Source organism: Heliconius melpomene, chromosome 19 (assembly GCF_056956725.1).
Source record: "Heliconius melpomene rosina isolate 202511_hmr_F chromosome 19, ASM5695672v1, whole genome shotgun sequence".
Taxonomy (NCBI): domain Eukaryota; kingdom Metazoa; phylum Arthropoda; class Insecta; order Lepidoptera; family Nymphalidae; genus Heliconius; species Heliconius melpomene.
In genome coordinates this window covers 13,813,367-13,826,650 of record NC_140407.1, presented here as the reverse complement: position 1 = coordinate 13,826,650, position 13,284 = coordinate 13,813,367, and the positions used below count along the sequence as shown (strand labels likewise).

General features: G+C 31.6%; 2 protein-coding genes across 2 annotated transcripts; one reads left to right on the top strand and one right to left on the bottom strand.

The window, feature by feature from the left end:
* Positions 1-967: 967 nt before the first annotated feature.
* On the top strand, positions 968-2,725 carry LOC146528940 (catalase-like). The gene is made up of 2 exons (XM_085203541.1): positions 968-1,124; positions 1,255-2,725. The coding sequence occupies exons 1-2, from the start codon at positions 1,032-1,034 to the stop codon at positions 2,704-2,706; spliced, it is 1,545 nt and encodes a 514-aa protein (XP_085059667.1). The 5' UTR covers positions 968-1,031; the 3' UTR covers positions 2,707-2,725.
* A 2,654-nt stretch (positions 2,726-5,379) lies between these two features.
* Positions 5,380-12,611, bottom strand: Eaf (ELL-associated factor). The gene is made up of 9 exons (XM_085203842.1): positions 12,387-12,611; positions 11,708-11,833; positions 10,509-10,601; positions 10,078-10,216; positions 9,490-9,608; positions 9,090-9,201; positions 8,573-8,831; positions 6,928-7,063; positions 5,380-6,565 (listed from the first exon to the last, which is right to left on the bottom strand). The coding sequence occupies exons 2-9, from the start codon at positions 11,802-11,804 to the stop codon at positions 6,486-6,488; spliced, it is 1,035 nt and encodes a 344-aa protein (XP_085059968.1). The 5' UTR covers positions 11,805-11,833; positions 12,387-12,611; the 3' UTR covers positions 5,380-6,485.
* Positions 12,612-13,284: the final 673 nt, after the last annotated feature.

Here is a 13,284-nt window from a genome sequence, read left to right as displayed (position 1 = left end):
CGTGCGTTTGTGCGTTAATCTCACGGCTTAACTAATTTAAAGGAAGTTTTCAATATTGTATTTGGCACATTTTCCTAAATATTTATTTACTTTCCCGCTCAGAACGAAGTTGCAGACAGGCAGGCGGTAAAGAAATAACGCACCGCGCGTGCATTAGTTTTATTACGTAAACGATTACCGATTATATGGCACATTATTTTGTAAAATGTATTTTTAAATTCTTCAACACTTCGCGTCACAATTACAAATACCTAACTATATATTGTTAGAAATAGATAGCGGTTAACGTTTTAAAAAACACATATCGTCTATTACTTTCTAAATTATTCGGGAAGAGATTCTACGCAATTACAAAAAATAATCACACGAGTTTCCTCCCAATAAAGGCCGTTGCCTACAGGCAACTGCCCCCGATTAACAAAATTTTATTGCTTTTACAGTCTTTTACACCTAGATCTACGCTCTTGTACACGAGTTTGTTACAATATAATATATTTTATAGTTATTTTAATAAATTATTATGATCATAAAACGAATTAATTGTGGAGGCCGTCGTGATGCAGAAGCACAAGGGTGTGACTGTAACGCGACGGTTGTGGGTTCGATGCCCAGTCGAGGAAGTGAAATATTTATTTACGTTTATATTTCCATTTCTTCGCTCTGGTGTCGAGGGAAAGCGCGGCGTTGAGTTCTGCCACTCAACACGCAATGCTCCCAGAATTCGGCAGAAAGTGGGGAACGGAGTGTCTTAACACTAGGTCCACTCTGCCTACCCTGCTGTGTGCGGGATACAGCGTAAAGCTGATCATAAAACAAAAGTATATTGAGGTAAAATTATTAAGACTAATAAGTACTTAGCTTGTACCGGTCCAATTGAATGGTGCATGTATTATTTTCTCGACAAAGCTGATAAAAACAACATGATACCAAATTACTTTGTTTTATTGCATTCGGTTCACTAGGAAAGTGAAACGCGTTTTAAGCGCACGATTTCAAGTATTTAATTTTTTGTTTTATATATTTTTTTAAAAATGAAGAAGTTAATAATAACGATTATAATAACAAGTACTGTGTGTAGTGATCCAGCTGACGAGCAACTGGAGATATTTAAAAAAAAACATAAAGTATGTATTTTAAAGTCAATAATATGTAGAGAGTAAAGTTAATTTAAGCTAGGGTATAATTAATATATGAGTAATATATCTATGTTCTTATAAATGTATTTTATTTTAACAGTGATATTTTTTTTTTCAGAGTCCTATTGGCATTATGACAACCAGCGCAGGAAAACCAATCCCGGTCTCTGAAACAGCTAGTACTCTAAACACAAGACTTATTTTCAACGAGTATCTCATGGACACCTTAACGCATTTATCCAGAGAGCGACTACCAGAACGTGTCGTTCACGGCAAAGGGACAGGAGCTTTCGGATACTTTGAAGTAACCAACGACATAACCAATATTTGCAAAGCAAGTATATTTAGCAAAATTGGAAAGAGAACTCCAATAGCAGTAAGATTTTCATCTATTATTACTGAACGAGGGGCCAGTGACGTCTCGCGTGATGTCCGTGGTTTCGCTGTAAAATTTTACTCTGAACGTGGAAATTTTGATATGGTAGGCCTTAATCATCCTGTATTCGTGACAAAAGATGCACGCCTTTTTACACCTTTCATCCATTCCCAGAAAAGGAATCCAGCCACTAATCTTTTTGACAAAACCACATTTTGGGATTATTTAACATTACAGCCGGAAAGTTTTAATTTATTCTTACGATTATTCAGCGATTTAGGAATACCGGACGGCTATATTCATATGCCTGGGTACAGCATTCACACGCTTCAAGTAGAAAACAGCAAAGGTGATATATTTTTTGTTAGATTTCATTTAATACCAAAAGCTGGCATAAAAAATTTAACAGCTGAAGAAGCGAGCAAAATCTCTGCAAGTGATCCTGATTATGACACGAGACATTTATATAACTCTATTGCTAAAGGTATTTTTCCTTGTTGGATGTTTGCTGCACAGATTGTGACGCCGGCACAAGTGGAGGTAGCTGGTGCTGATCGTATATTCGACGTCACCAGAATTCTTCCTTTACACGAATACCCACTTACTGAGATAGGTAAAATAGTTTTAAATAGAAACTATTTAAATTATTTCGCCGATATAGAGCAGTTGGCTTTGCATCCAAGTAACTTGATAGAAGGTATCCTCGGAGCACCCGACAATGTTTTCGAAGCGCGACGTTTATCTTACCGCGATGCCCTTTATTACCGGCTAGGAGCTAACTATAATAGGGTCAAGGTGAATTGTCCCTTGAACGACATATTCACTTACAATAGGGACGGCAGGCCCTACCTTTACGATAATATGATAAATATTCCCAACTATTACCCAAACTCTTTCAATGGTCCCTTGCCTTATACGGACAATGGCAGTCAACCGTTAATTGTTATAAAAGAAAATGAACCGAATAATTTTGATCAAATGACAGAGTTTTATGTAAATGATTTAACTGATGACGAACGAGATAGGTTAATTGAAAATATAGTTAATAGTTTGAAGTTGGCAGCAAAGTTTATTCAAGAGAGAGCCACAAAGATATTTTCAACCATTCACCCTGAACTCGGTGCAAAAGTAAAGGAAGGGCTCATACGAAATAGATATAAAAAATTCGTAAACCAAGAGATTGACATTTCATGATTAGATAGAGAACTTTAAATAAGTAAGGTAAATGTACGGGGATTCGGCAGTTTAAGGCTCTTATAACTTTAAACTATTGTAAATACATTATTAAAGGTTATATGAATTTGCAAATTTTAGTATGATCAAAGTGGGTCTTTTGGCAGTAATTTAATGTGTGAATTATGCGGTTTAACTTAAGCTTAATTTTTATATTAATTTATTTGTGGACCTCTTGTTTGAACCCTACTTCGTGATAAAATTTAGCTCTGTTTCTAACTTCGTGAGTTTGTGTCCCCTATTTCGGGTCACAAGTTTTTACCCCGCGAGTAAGGTTTTATAATAAAAAAAATAAACACCTTTATAGGTTTTGATTGAAAAGAATTTGTAAATAAAAAAAATTGGTTAGATCAGTTTAACGACATTAAAACTTTTATAAAAAAAATCAAATTAAATCATCTTCACGCTGTATCCCGCTGACAGCAGGGTAGGTAAAGGGAACCTAGTGTTTTTAAGAAACTCCGTTCCCCACTTTCTGCGGAATTCCGGAGGCATTGCATGTTAAGTGGCAGAACTCAACGCCGCGCTTGGCTTGAAATATAAATTTAAATAAACATTTTCTATTTTCTATACTATTTCTATTTTCATCTCCTCGAGTGGGGATCGAACCCACAACCAATCGGTTTTAGAGTAACACTTTGTACCCCTGCGCCACGACTGGCTTCAACTTTTATAATTTAGAAATATATAAAAGCACAGTTTTAAAAAAAAATACATTTTTGAACTTTTATATACTTTTTTTATAAAAAAAATATTAAAAAAGCTCAAAATTCAAGTTAAATTTTTTGAAGCTAGCTATGCCAGTTTATAGACCTATATATTTGGCTCATGGCTTTTATTTTCGCAACCAGTTTAGTATATTCTTGAAAAAATATAAAGATCTTTATTTAGACTTATAACAAGACTAAGATAAACAATATTAACAAAGACAGAGAAGTGAATGTGTTGATTTTACGTAGATTTATTTGTCACGAAGTTAGAGAAAATAATGAAATGTGGGGGAGCTTATTTCGTGTTACTGATTTTGGTAACTTCCGCAATTCTGTTTATTCAGTATTTTTTACATTATGTAAAGTAATCATTAACTACCATGTATATTCGAAAACATACACAAAAATAAATTATAAAGGTTGATTAAAAAACAAAGTTACATTGGCAGTACCTATACGAATTTAGCTTAAAATTATCAATTCAGGTTACCTTTAAAATAGAAATATAGAAATTTAAGTGAACAAAATATATACCGAATTTCGATCACGAGAAACTTTATTAAATACAGTAACTGATTTTAAACTTTAAATTTAAATTATCTCAATTATAACATAAATATAAATTTATTAAAAAGTATCTAAGATCCCCCTAATTCGGTAGTAGCACGAAATAGCGGACACTTGATAAATAAAATGACTGCTATTTCGTGAATCGATTTATTGCAATTTTAAAAGAATTTTATGCTTCCATCTATTTTTTTTTTCAATAAAATGTTTTTTTATAGAATACAAAAAAGCATGTATTCAATGTTTTATTCGAATAACTTACCTTTGTCTTTCTACAACCTTAAGAAATTCTTACGCTAGTCTTACGGTGGCAAGCATCGCAGACACGTTACACTGCAGTTTGTAGACAACTCTGCGTTTAAAATGTCGCTATACGCTCAATTTTATCATTAAAATAGTGTTACTTAATTTTTAGACAGTTGAAAGTATAAAGATTATATACCAATATATAGTTTACGTAAATAATACTTAAATTGCTTATTATTTTTGCCAGTAGCAAAACTCACGAAACGACGTACTATCACGAAGTTACCGTCACTTACCTTATGTCATTATTAATTCTATATAATTTTAGCGAAGTAAATCAAATAAAGCAATTTGTTTTCTGCACCTTTTCAATAGCTTTTAATAGCAGTAGCAACACTGTATAGATGGAATCGTTCTATTTTCAATTATATCTTTTAATTTTAATGTATTAAAAGAGTATGTTACTATTCATTTATTTATATACTTAATAATTAATGACACTTTAATTTATAAATTGTGAATATGTATATTTATTCATTTGTATTGTATATTGTATAAAAATTACATGTAAAAAGTTGTCCAATTGTACGTTACTTAATAGATATATATTGTTTTTTTTTGATAGAATAAATGTACAATATAATACTTAATTGGAATTTCTCTCTGCTCGTTTTATTATTCTAATATTCAAACTACTTCTGAAACATATGGTGAATTGAATTAATATTACTTTTCAATTTTAAAAGTTTACAGCGTTGAGTTCCGCCACACAACACGCAATGCCTCCAGAATTCAGTTGAATTCTGAAAGGAAGCAGCGGGGAACGGAACTGTCTTAATGGAAACGGAGTGTCCTAACACTAGGTTCCCAAGTTCCCTCCGCCTACTCTGCTATATGCGGAACACAGTGTGAAGCTAATAAAAAAAATCAAACACTATTCTCGACCTTCCGCCCGACATTCCTCTTAATAATCCTCTCGCAATCAAATAATTAGTTCCTTCGAATGCGGATCGTATCCACAACCGTCGCAGTCAGACGCTGTGACACTAATGCGCTACGATGACCAAAAAAAAAAGTTACAAATGATATAAATATAAATAAAACAAATATGTTTATTTTTGTATATAATAATTTATTGCATACTTTTATATCTAGATGTATAAATCGCTCGCCGCCGACCGCTATACCTACCTTAACAATAATTAAAAAATTGGCATAAAATAAAAATATATCTCATTTTTTCTATATTCTGTTGAGGCACTATGTTAATGATACACACTTACACTAATTTAAGTATTTTTTCGTTAACATTTGTAAGTTTGCAGTCACCGCATGTTGCAGGTTCATAAACAATTCTTTTTTTTTATTTTTTCGCCTTAAATTCATATGTACATTATGTCCATGCTATTTTAAGAAAACGTATCAAAATTTGGACTCCTAATTTTAGGCTCTCGGAAACCGCCCGCTAAGCGCAGCGCAGTTTCTTCTAATACACATGCTTGACGCGTATAGCGCAGTGGCCAGAACGCTTGGACGGTTTCCAAGAGGCGCAGGATTGAATCCTGGAACGTTCAAGTTTTTTTACGTTTCCTAGAAAATAAAATCTTAACCTTAGTGTGGAATAACACTAGAGATGTTAAAAATATATTCTGTTAACTTACTGTTAACTTCAAAACTAATTCTATTCCCGGCCATAAAATTCATATGAGCATCAACTATCAAGTAATATTGAGTATAATTCAAACAAAAACAACTCTAAGATAGTATCTATAAGTTATACAAGTGTAAAAAATTTTTGTCCGCGAATAACTCAAAAACCGGACTCAATGAAACTTGGTGTAAAATGGACTACTTTATTTATTCATTTATTTATTTGTTTCCTTTAGATATTTTATAAACAGTAAAAATCAACTGACAAACGGCGACGCTGAAGCCACTCTCGCACTTTAAAAACACGAGAATGGATTGATACATACACGGCAAGAGTAAAAAACCACGTGCGTTAAAAATAATAGTTAAAACCTACACATTGTTTTGTAGTTCTAGAATGATCCATGATACTAATCTTTATTAAGCTATTATCACACAATAAGGCTATTTGATGAAGAACAGAAAGAGGCAGGACACTTGCCAAGTGATGGTTCGCTAGGAATTGTCGTGATATCTGTATTTGTGTTTTTGTGTATGTGTGTATGTTTGTGTTTTTGTGTGCGAGGGTCAGTCGGAGTCGCTGCCGGACTCGGACAGGCACAGATCGTCGTTGAGCACGTCGGCTGATAACGCTGCGTTTGACACACCTAAAAAACAAAAAAATATTTTAATATATATAGTCGGACTTCCTTTCAGAGGAAGTAAAATTAATTTAATATTTTCATTTCCTCACTCTGGTCACGAGGCAACTCGCGATGCCTCAAGAATTCTGCGGAAAGTGAGGAACGGAAGTGTCTTTAACGTGAAACAAACATTCGTTCTCAATTGACGGATGTGACAATCGGCAACTTTACAGGAGACCCCATTAAAGTATAAAATCTTATTGGCACAGTTATAATTTATATAGAGAAAATAATGCATAAAAAGATTTAAAAAAAAAATGTATTTATAAAGTGACATAAACGTTAAAGGTCATCTAATATTAAATAAAGTAGTATGTAAGACATACCGTTAGACAGCGAGGGAAGGGCGGGGTGCGGCGGGGGCGGGTTGTGCGAGGTGCTATCGTCACTATCACTGCCACTGTCGTCACTATCACTGTCGCTGGACGAGCTGGACGAGCTGTCCTCTTGGCGTGGTGCTTGCTGAAAAAATATGATATATTTTTTCAATTTTATAATATTAGAAAATATGTAGGCATATTGTATATGAAGCCCGTTCGTTGAGACGACCATGGAAACTCGCCGGTTGCTGATACTATTCCTGTCTGCGGGTGTAAATAATTTCATTTCTTTGGTCTGGTGGCAAGACAAAACGCGGCGTTCAGTTTCACACAGTAATCAATATGGAATATCCTGAAAATTGCTCTGCCGACTGAGTTATATACGAAATCTATATAAAATCGAAAGGTCACTCACTGATCACGAAATCTCAGAAACTACATGTGCTAGGAATCTCAAATTTTTTCATAGGAGTTACTTATAGGACGTAGGTGCTCGCTAAGACGGGAATTTGCAATATTCGATTTCTAAGGGGTTGTTTTTGGGGTCGAAAGTTTTTATGAAACTTGGTTACTACAAATGCTAGGAGTCTCAAATTTTGCATAGACGTCACTAGGACGTAGTCATGGAGACAGAAATTAATAATAACATAGTTCACGCGGGTGAAACCGCGAGCGGGCCGATAGTGTAGTATAAAGCTAAAACATAAATATTCAAATAAGTTTCATATATGTATAATAGATAAAATAGCCCGACAAATTCTTTATGACATATATCATATATACAAACTGGCGCTTATGGCGCGCAATAAATGAATGATGCGCGAATGATGACTTAGCGTCGCGCTCGCGAGTACACTACACCCTCCAAAGGTTTCACTCTGACACTACATAGCAATTTTACCATTCTTTTATAACATTATTTTTAAAGAATATTAAAAAATATATGTTTTAAAAAGAATGATTAAATACAGGTGACAGTGGACGTATAAAAGAACATCTTTATTAAATAAGGAGCTAGTTATAATTTAAAAGTGCTTGTGAGAATATATTGATTTTGAAATCATTTTATTGTAAATAGGTTAATGTTTGTTAAACAACCATCTTTATTGCTTTACATATTAAGTTTGAATACTTTTAAATAAAATCTTTTATTAAACACTATTTTTGGACGTTTTACAATTTTTCCACTCTGATCATGAAATATAATGTGTACAGTTTTAAGTTTGACCTCTTTGTTTAATTAAAACATATTTTTCGAAAATTATTTTATAGAACTACGACCACGTGTTATTGCCGAAAAGACGCCTCGTGGAGTAGAAAATTTGATATAAACTATTAGGATAGTCCTCTAGGATAACATGTTGTAAGACTTACATTATACAATTTTACAAGCAGAAACAAAATTGGAATTTTAAATAGCTGGATTAAAAGGAAAATTAAAAAAAATGGAAACTTTTTCAATGGCAACTACTCTAGTTTTTATTGTCATTTATTTATTTTATTTTTCATGGTAATATATTCTTAACCATGCACAGCATAGAATAAAAAGATATAATCTAGTGTCACTCCGTAGCTCTTTACTATTATATATTTCAAGCATTACCTTAAAGATAAAAAAAAACAAACTGTAAAACATAAATTATATACTTACAGCAACAGATGGAAGGGAAGATTGAGGAGTAGGTTGAGGAGGCGCGTGTCTTTGTGGAGGGTGAGTATTATGGGTATTTTGGGTATTATGTGCATTATGGGTATTATGGTTATTATGGGCATTATGGGTATTATGAGTATTATGGTTATTTTGGGTATTATGGGAATAGGGTGGTGGGGCTGGGGGAGAGCGGGGAGGTGCCTCGTCAAAGCCGATCATAGGAAGGGACGCTAGAGTACTGTTGCCGCCTCCGGACCATCTGTGGAGAGAAAAAATAATACATTATTTACTTTAGTTTAGGATACATAGAAGCTAAGCTAAACAACTTCGTTCAAACGTCACTATTAAAACTAGAGAACGAATCGTGAACGAATTAAAAACTATCAACTACAATTTGGAAAGGAAATGTCTTAATGAGAATGAAGTATTTTAACTCTAAGTTGGCAGGTTCCCTCTGCCTACCCTGCTACGTTCGAAATACAATGTGAAATTAAAAAAGAAATAATTTAATACTTACGGTGCTTGCGGTGGCGATGTTTTCACCCTAGTAGGAGATCTAACCATATTCTGTGATTTAGGTGCATTATTGTTGAACCGATTTTGTGTATTCACTTGTACACCGCTTGGACCTATTAATGATAAAATATATAAAATAAATTATTTAAAAAAGTTGAGTGTTATTACACACAAGGAAAAAAAATATTTTAATGCTTCACCCTCTTGAATTGCATAACATTAATTGTCGTATATCACGATAGTCATGGGCTCGATCCCACGTCGGGGTAATATAAATTTATATATAATATAAAGGGGTAATTCTATATCCCCGCTATCGTAAAACATAGTGCTGCGTTGAGTTGCGCCACTCAACACACAATATCTCTGTTATGTACGGCAACAAGGAAGAGCTATTTTACCTGTATTATTAGTACGTTTGTTTGTCGCAACTCTTGTACGCGAAGTTGAACGCTGTGTTGTATTTGTAAAGTCTGTTGTAACAGGCGTCAATGGTCTGGGCTTTTGGTTTGTTTCTTGTCTAAAAAACACATTTATTATTACCCAATGTTATTATTACTTAATATGAGGTATTTTATAATGAAAACAAACAAAAAAAAATTACAGTTTGTTTGAAAATGTCATGCATATTATCTATAATATAATATAACTATAATATTATGTTATATAACTATAATATAACTAAAATATTATGTTATAGATAAACATTTTTTATTCTCTCTCGTTTGGTGCAACAATGACATATTTGCACTTTTTTACATATCGAAGCTGACGCAATTATTGAAGATACGGCATGAAGCAAAGAAAACAATGAATATATGTTTAGAAATAATATAAAAATGTATATAACTTAAATTTTTAAGTAATTGTTGAGTTTTAGATTATTTCATCATAATGAGGGAAAATTAGGAACTATGATGTGGTTGGAAAAAAGAGATCTGATTAGAGAGAACTATTATATGATAAAAAAATGACTCAATAAAACATACCTTGTTTTCTTTACTTGTATATTACTAGAAAGCTTTTCCAGTGTGATTTCTCCTGTAACTCTATCTATTATTAGGACACATTCTTTTGTATAAGGCCGTTGGCTTCCTTTAAATACTGTCTGGGGTACTCCTGCTCCATCTAGAGATAGATAAAAAACTATATTTTTTTTTGTTTTAATGCTGTAATTCCGCATATAGCAGGATAGACATTCTCATAGCAATGCATACATAGTCATTTTATACTAAAGATGGTATTGCAAACATATGGAAGTTTGTCTCATTTTTATTTTATTAATTTAATGTATATTTTGATGCATTATTTAAAAATATTATTTAATTTTGCACTTTACATAAACTCTAACTGTGCGAATGTTTACTCTTCCTTCCTTCTGCAATATTTTCTTAAAAATGGGTAAATAAAAGACATCTACCTAAATGCGGCACAGTAACAGTCACTTGATTATTAGTCCCAACATCAACTGTCGCCATTTTGTTAACATCCACCGATGCTGGTTTAAAATCATCTGAAAAACATAACTATAATTTAAATTCAATTTGATATTATAAAATATATACTGTTACAAAATCTAAATAGACGCAATTAATTGGACATAAATAATCGTTTATTTTATTATGTTATTCTTATTTTATTAAAAACAAACTCACACAGTAGAACAGTGTCTTATTGTTAAACACAATGGTTTCGAGTACAATTCCCATTTATTTAGGGATAACACAACCTAAGATACAACAGTTTCTTTTAACCAATTGTAGGTTAAACAGATTAATTTTGACACTGTGTTTAATTTAGTGTTTAGTGACTTCTTGTTAATCCACATTTTGATAGCTCAATCTTTATTTATTTATAGCAAATATTCACTATTTATATATTATGCGAATGATAAACCTAATTTGGGGTCAACTAACTGTTTTAAAAGTAAATAACTTATATTATTTACATATTTAATACTAACATATAGTTAGAATGTCATCTGTATATATATTTTCTTATAAATCAATTTGTATACTATATGTACAAATCGGTTTTTTTTATATCAAAAAGTAATAAATCTATTTCAATATAATGTAAATCATCTCTGAAGTTAGAAACAAAACAAGAATCATCAAAATTAACCCATAATTGGAAAAGAGTGTTATGTTTTTAGGGTGTTATTTATGTATGTCCATTCCTTTGTTTAAATTAGTTAACAAGTTATCTTTACCATTTTCAATTACTGTTAATTTCTGATGGGATCCCAACATTAGAAAAATCAAATCATATTATTTCATCATCAATCAATTAGGTAACATTATATTGAAGTAGATTTACAAATGAAAAAATAAATTACTAATATTTATGACAAGGATGAATATAAATATCATCAACATTTTTAAAATAATTCTCTATACTAAGAAAAAATATTTACAAAAAAATTACATGTCAGATCAGATTCAGAGACGTCAGAACATATAATATGAGAATTCTAATAAGCATTTTGTATTTTTGTAGAATTAACACTTTATTCCTGTTTGTGGAGTAATGATGGAGTGTTGGAGTAAGAGCATTCTCTCTTAACAAATTATAATTCTTAATAATTATCATTGGATATTGAAATAAATTGATACTTACATTTAATTGTATGATATTGTGATGATTTATTGTTAGTGAAGCTTGATCCCAATTTCAACTCCCTCACATCATAATTCAAAGTGTGCTTATCAGCCATCTTAACTTTTGTCTGCCATATGTTTATGCCTATATTTTAAAAAATCTATATAAAAATCTATATTATTTAAGGATTAATCAGATAATGTATTTAGATACAACAGAGAAGTAATGATAATTTTATGATGATAAGCTAGTCTTAGTTTATGATATAGAAATTAAATTTTGTAATTTTTTTTAAAGTAAATTCGTAATTTTAAATATATTACATATGCGCTCCAGTTTCACAGAAGTGTTAATTTTAATAGAAAACTTTCACTTCATTCTATATTATGTTATAGAATATATTTTACAACAACACTTGAAAAATTTTAAGAAAGGTTATATTATATATTATGTTGTTCTTTTCTTGTGATTAGTGTTATGCATACGTATTACATTCACTTGACTACAGCTGACAAGTTAATGATTTATTTTTGTCTTATTCAAGATATACGTAGACTTCTCGTCATATTATATACATTAGCCTCTTCAATGCTGTTTCTTCTTTATTAAATTTAGTTAATAACAACTTAAGAACGTTTAAATTACAATTTAAAAGACAAAATATGGCAAACTTTTACAATTATAGTCCGTACTATACCTTCGATCGCTTCTTCCAACGCTGAGTCGATTATTCCATTTATGAAATAAAATACATATTAAAATTTCGTTTACAAATAGTTGCAATATAAATAAGAATATTTAAATCAAGAAAGACTGAAATAGTACAAAAATTAGACATTGACTACTATAGTATTTCGACCTAGTTCTCATGACGGACACGACGGTTGACGCCTGACGGCTGATGAAATGACTATGACAACTGCTAATCAAAAATACAAAAGATTAAATATAATGAAGTATATTATCGTAATATTTGTTTTTTAAAAATCATATCATTTATATTGCTATAAAGCAATAGGAAAGGAGGCCCATAATTAATCTGTAACTGAAACTATAAAAATGTTAAAATGGATTTGATTCATTATATAACATTACGTTCTGAAATTTCAATATTATTAAAAATATTGAATAACTAACATATTTAATTAAAATAACAAAACTCGCATTAAAACTTAAACAAAATCCAAATTTGTTTTAATATCACTCTTTAATTTTTTTGTGGTGTAGTGCGCTTACATGCTTGCCGAGATTTGCCAAGCGTCTACCAAAACAAGCGTGGACACGGGGTGTTGGGCTTGGCTGTGAGAGCTTGTCACAAATCAGTATTGGTTCTTTCACACAAATCAGCAAAAAAACAGAGAGACAGCAAATAAATAAAAGAGCACTAACTACTTTAATTTAATAGAAGGCAGGTATTAATATGTTTGTACCATTAAAGCAAACTAAAACACTCGCTACCGTTGAATGGCATTTTAGCGTTTGTAAAAGATTGGCTTGTGGATGCTATTAAGGTTCGACAAGCATCAAAACGTACCGTTAAAAGACTGGTTACAGGTATAAAAATAATTCTATAGTATAACTTTTCAATAATTTTC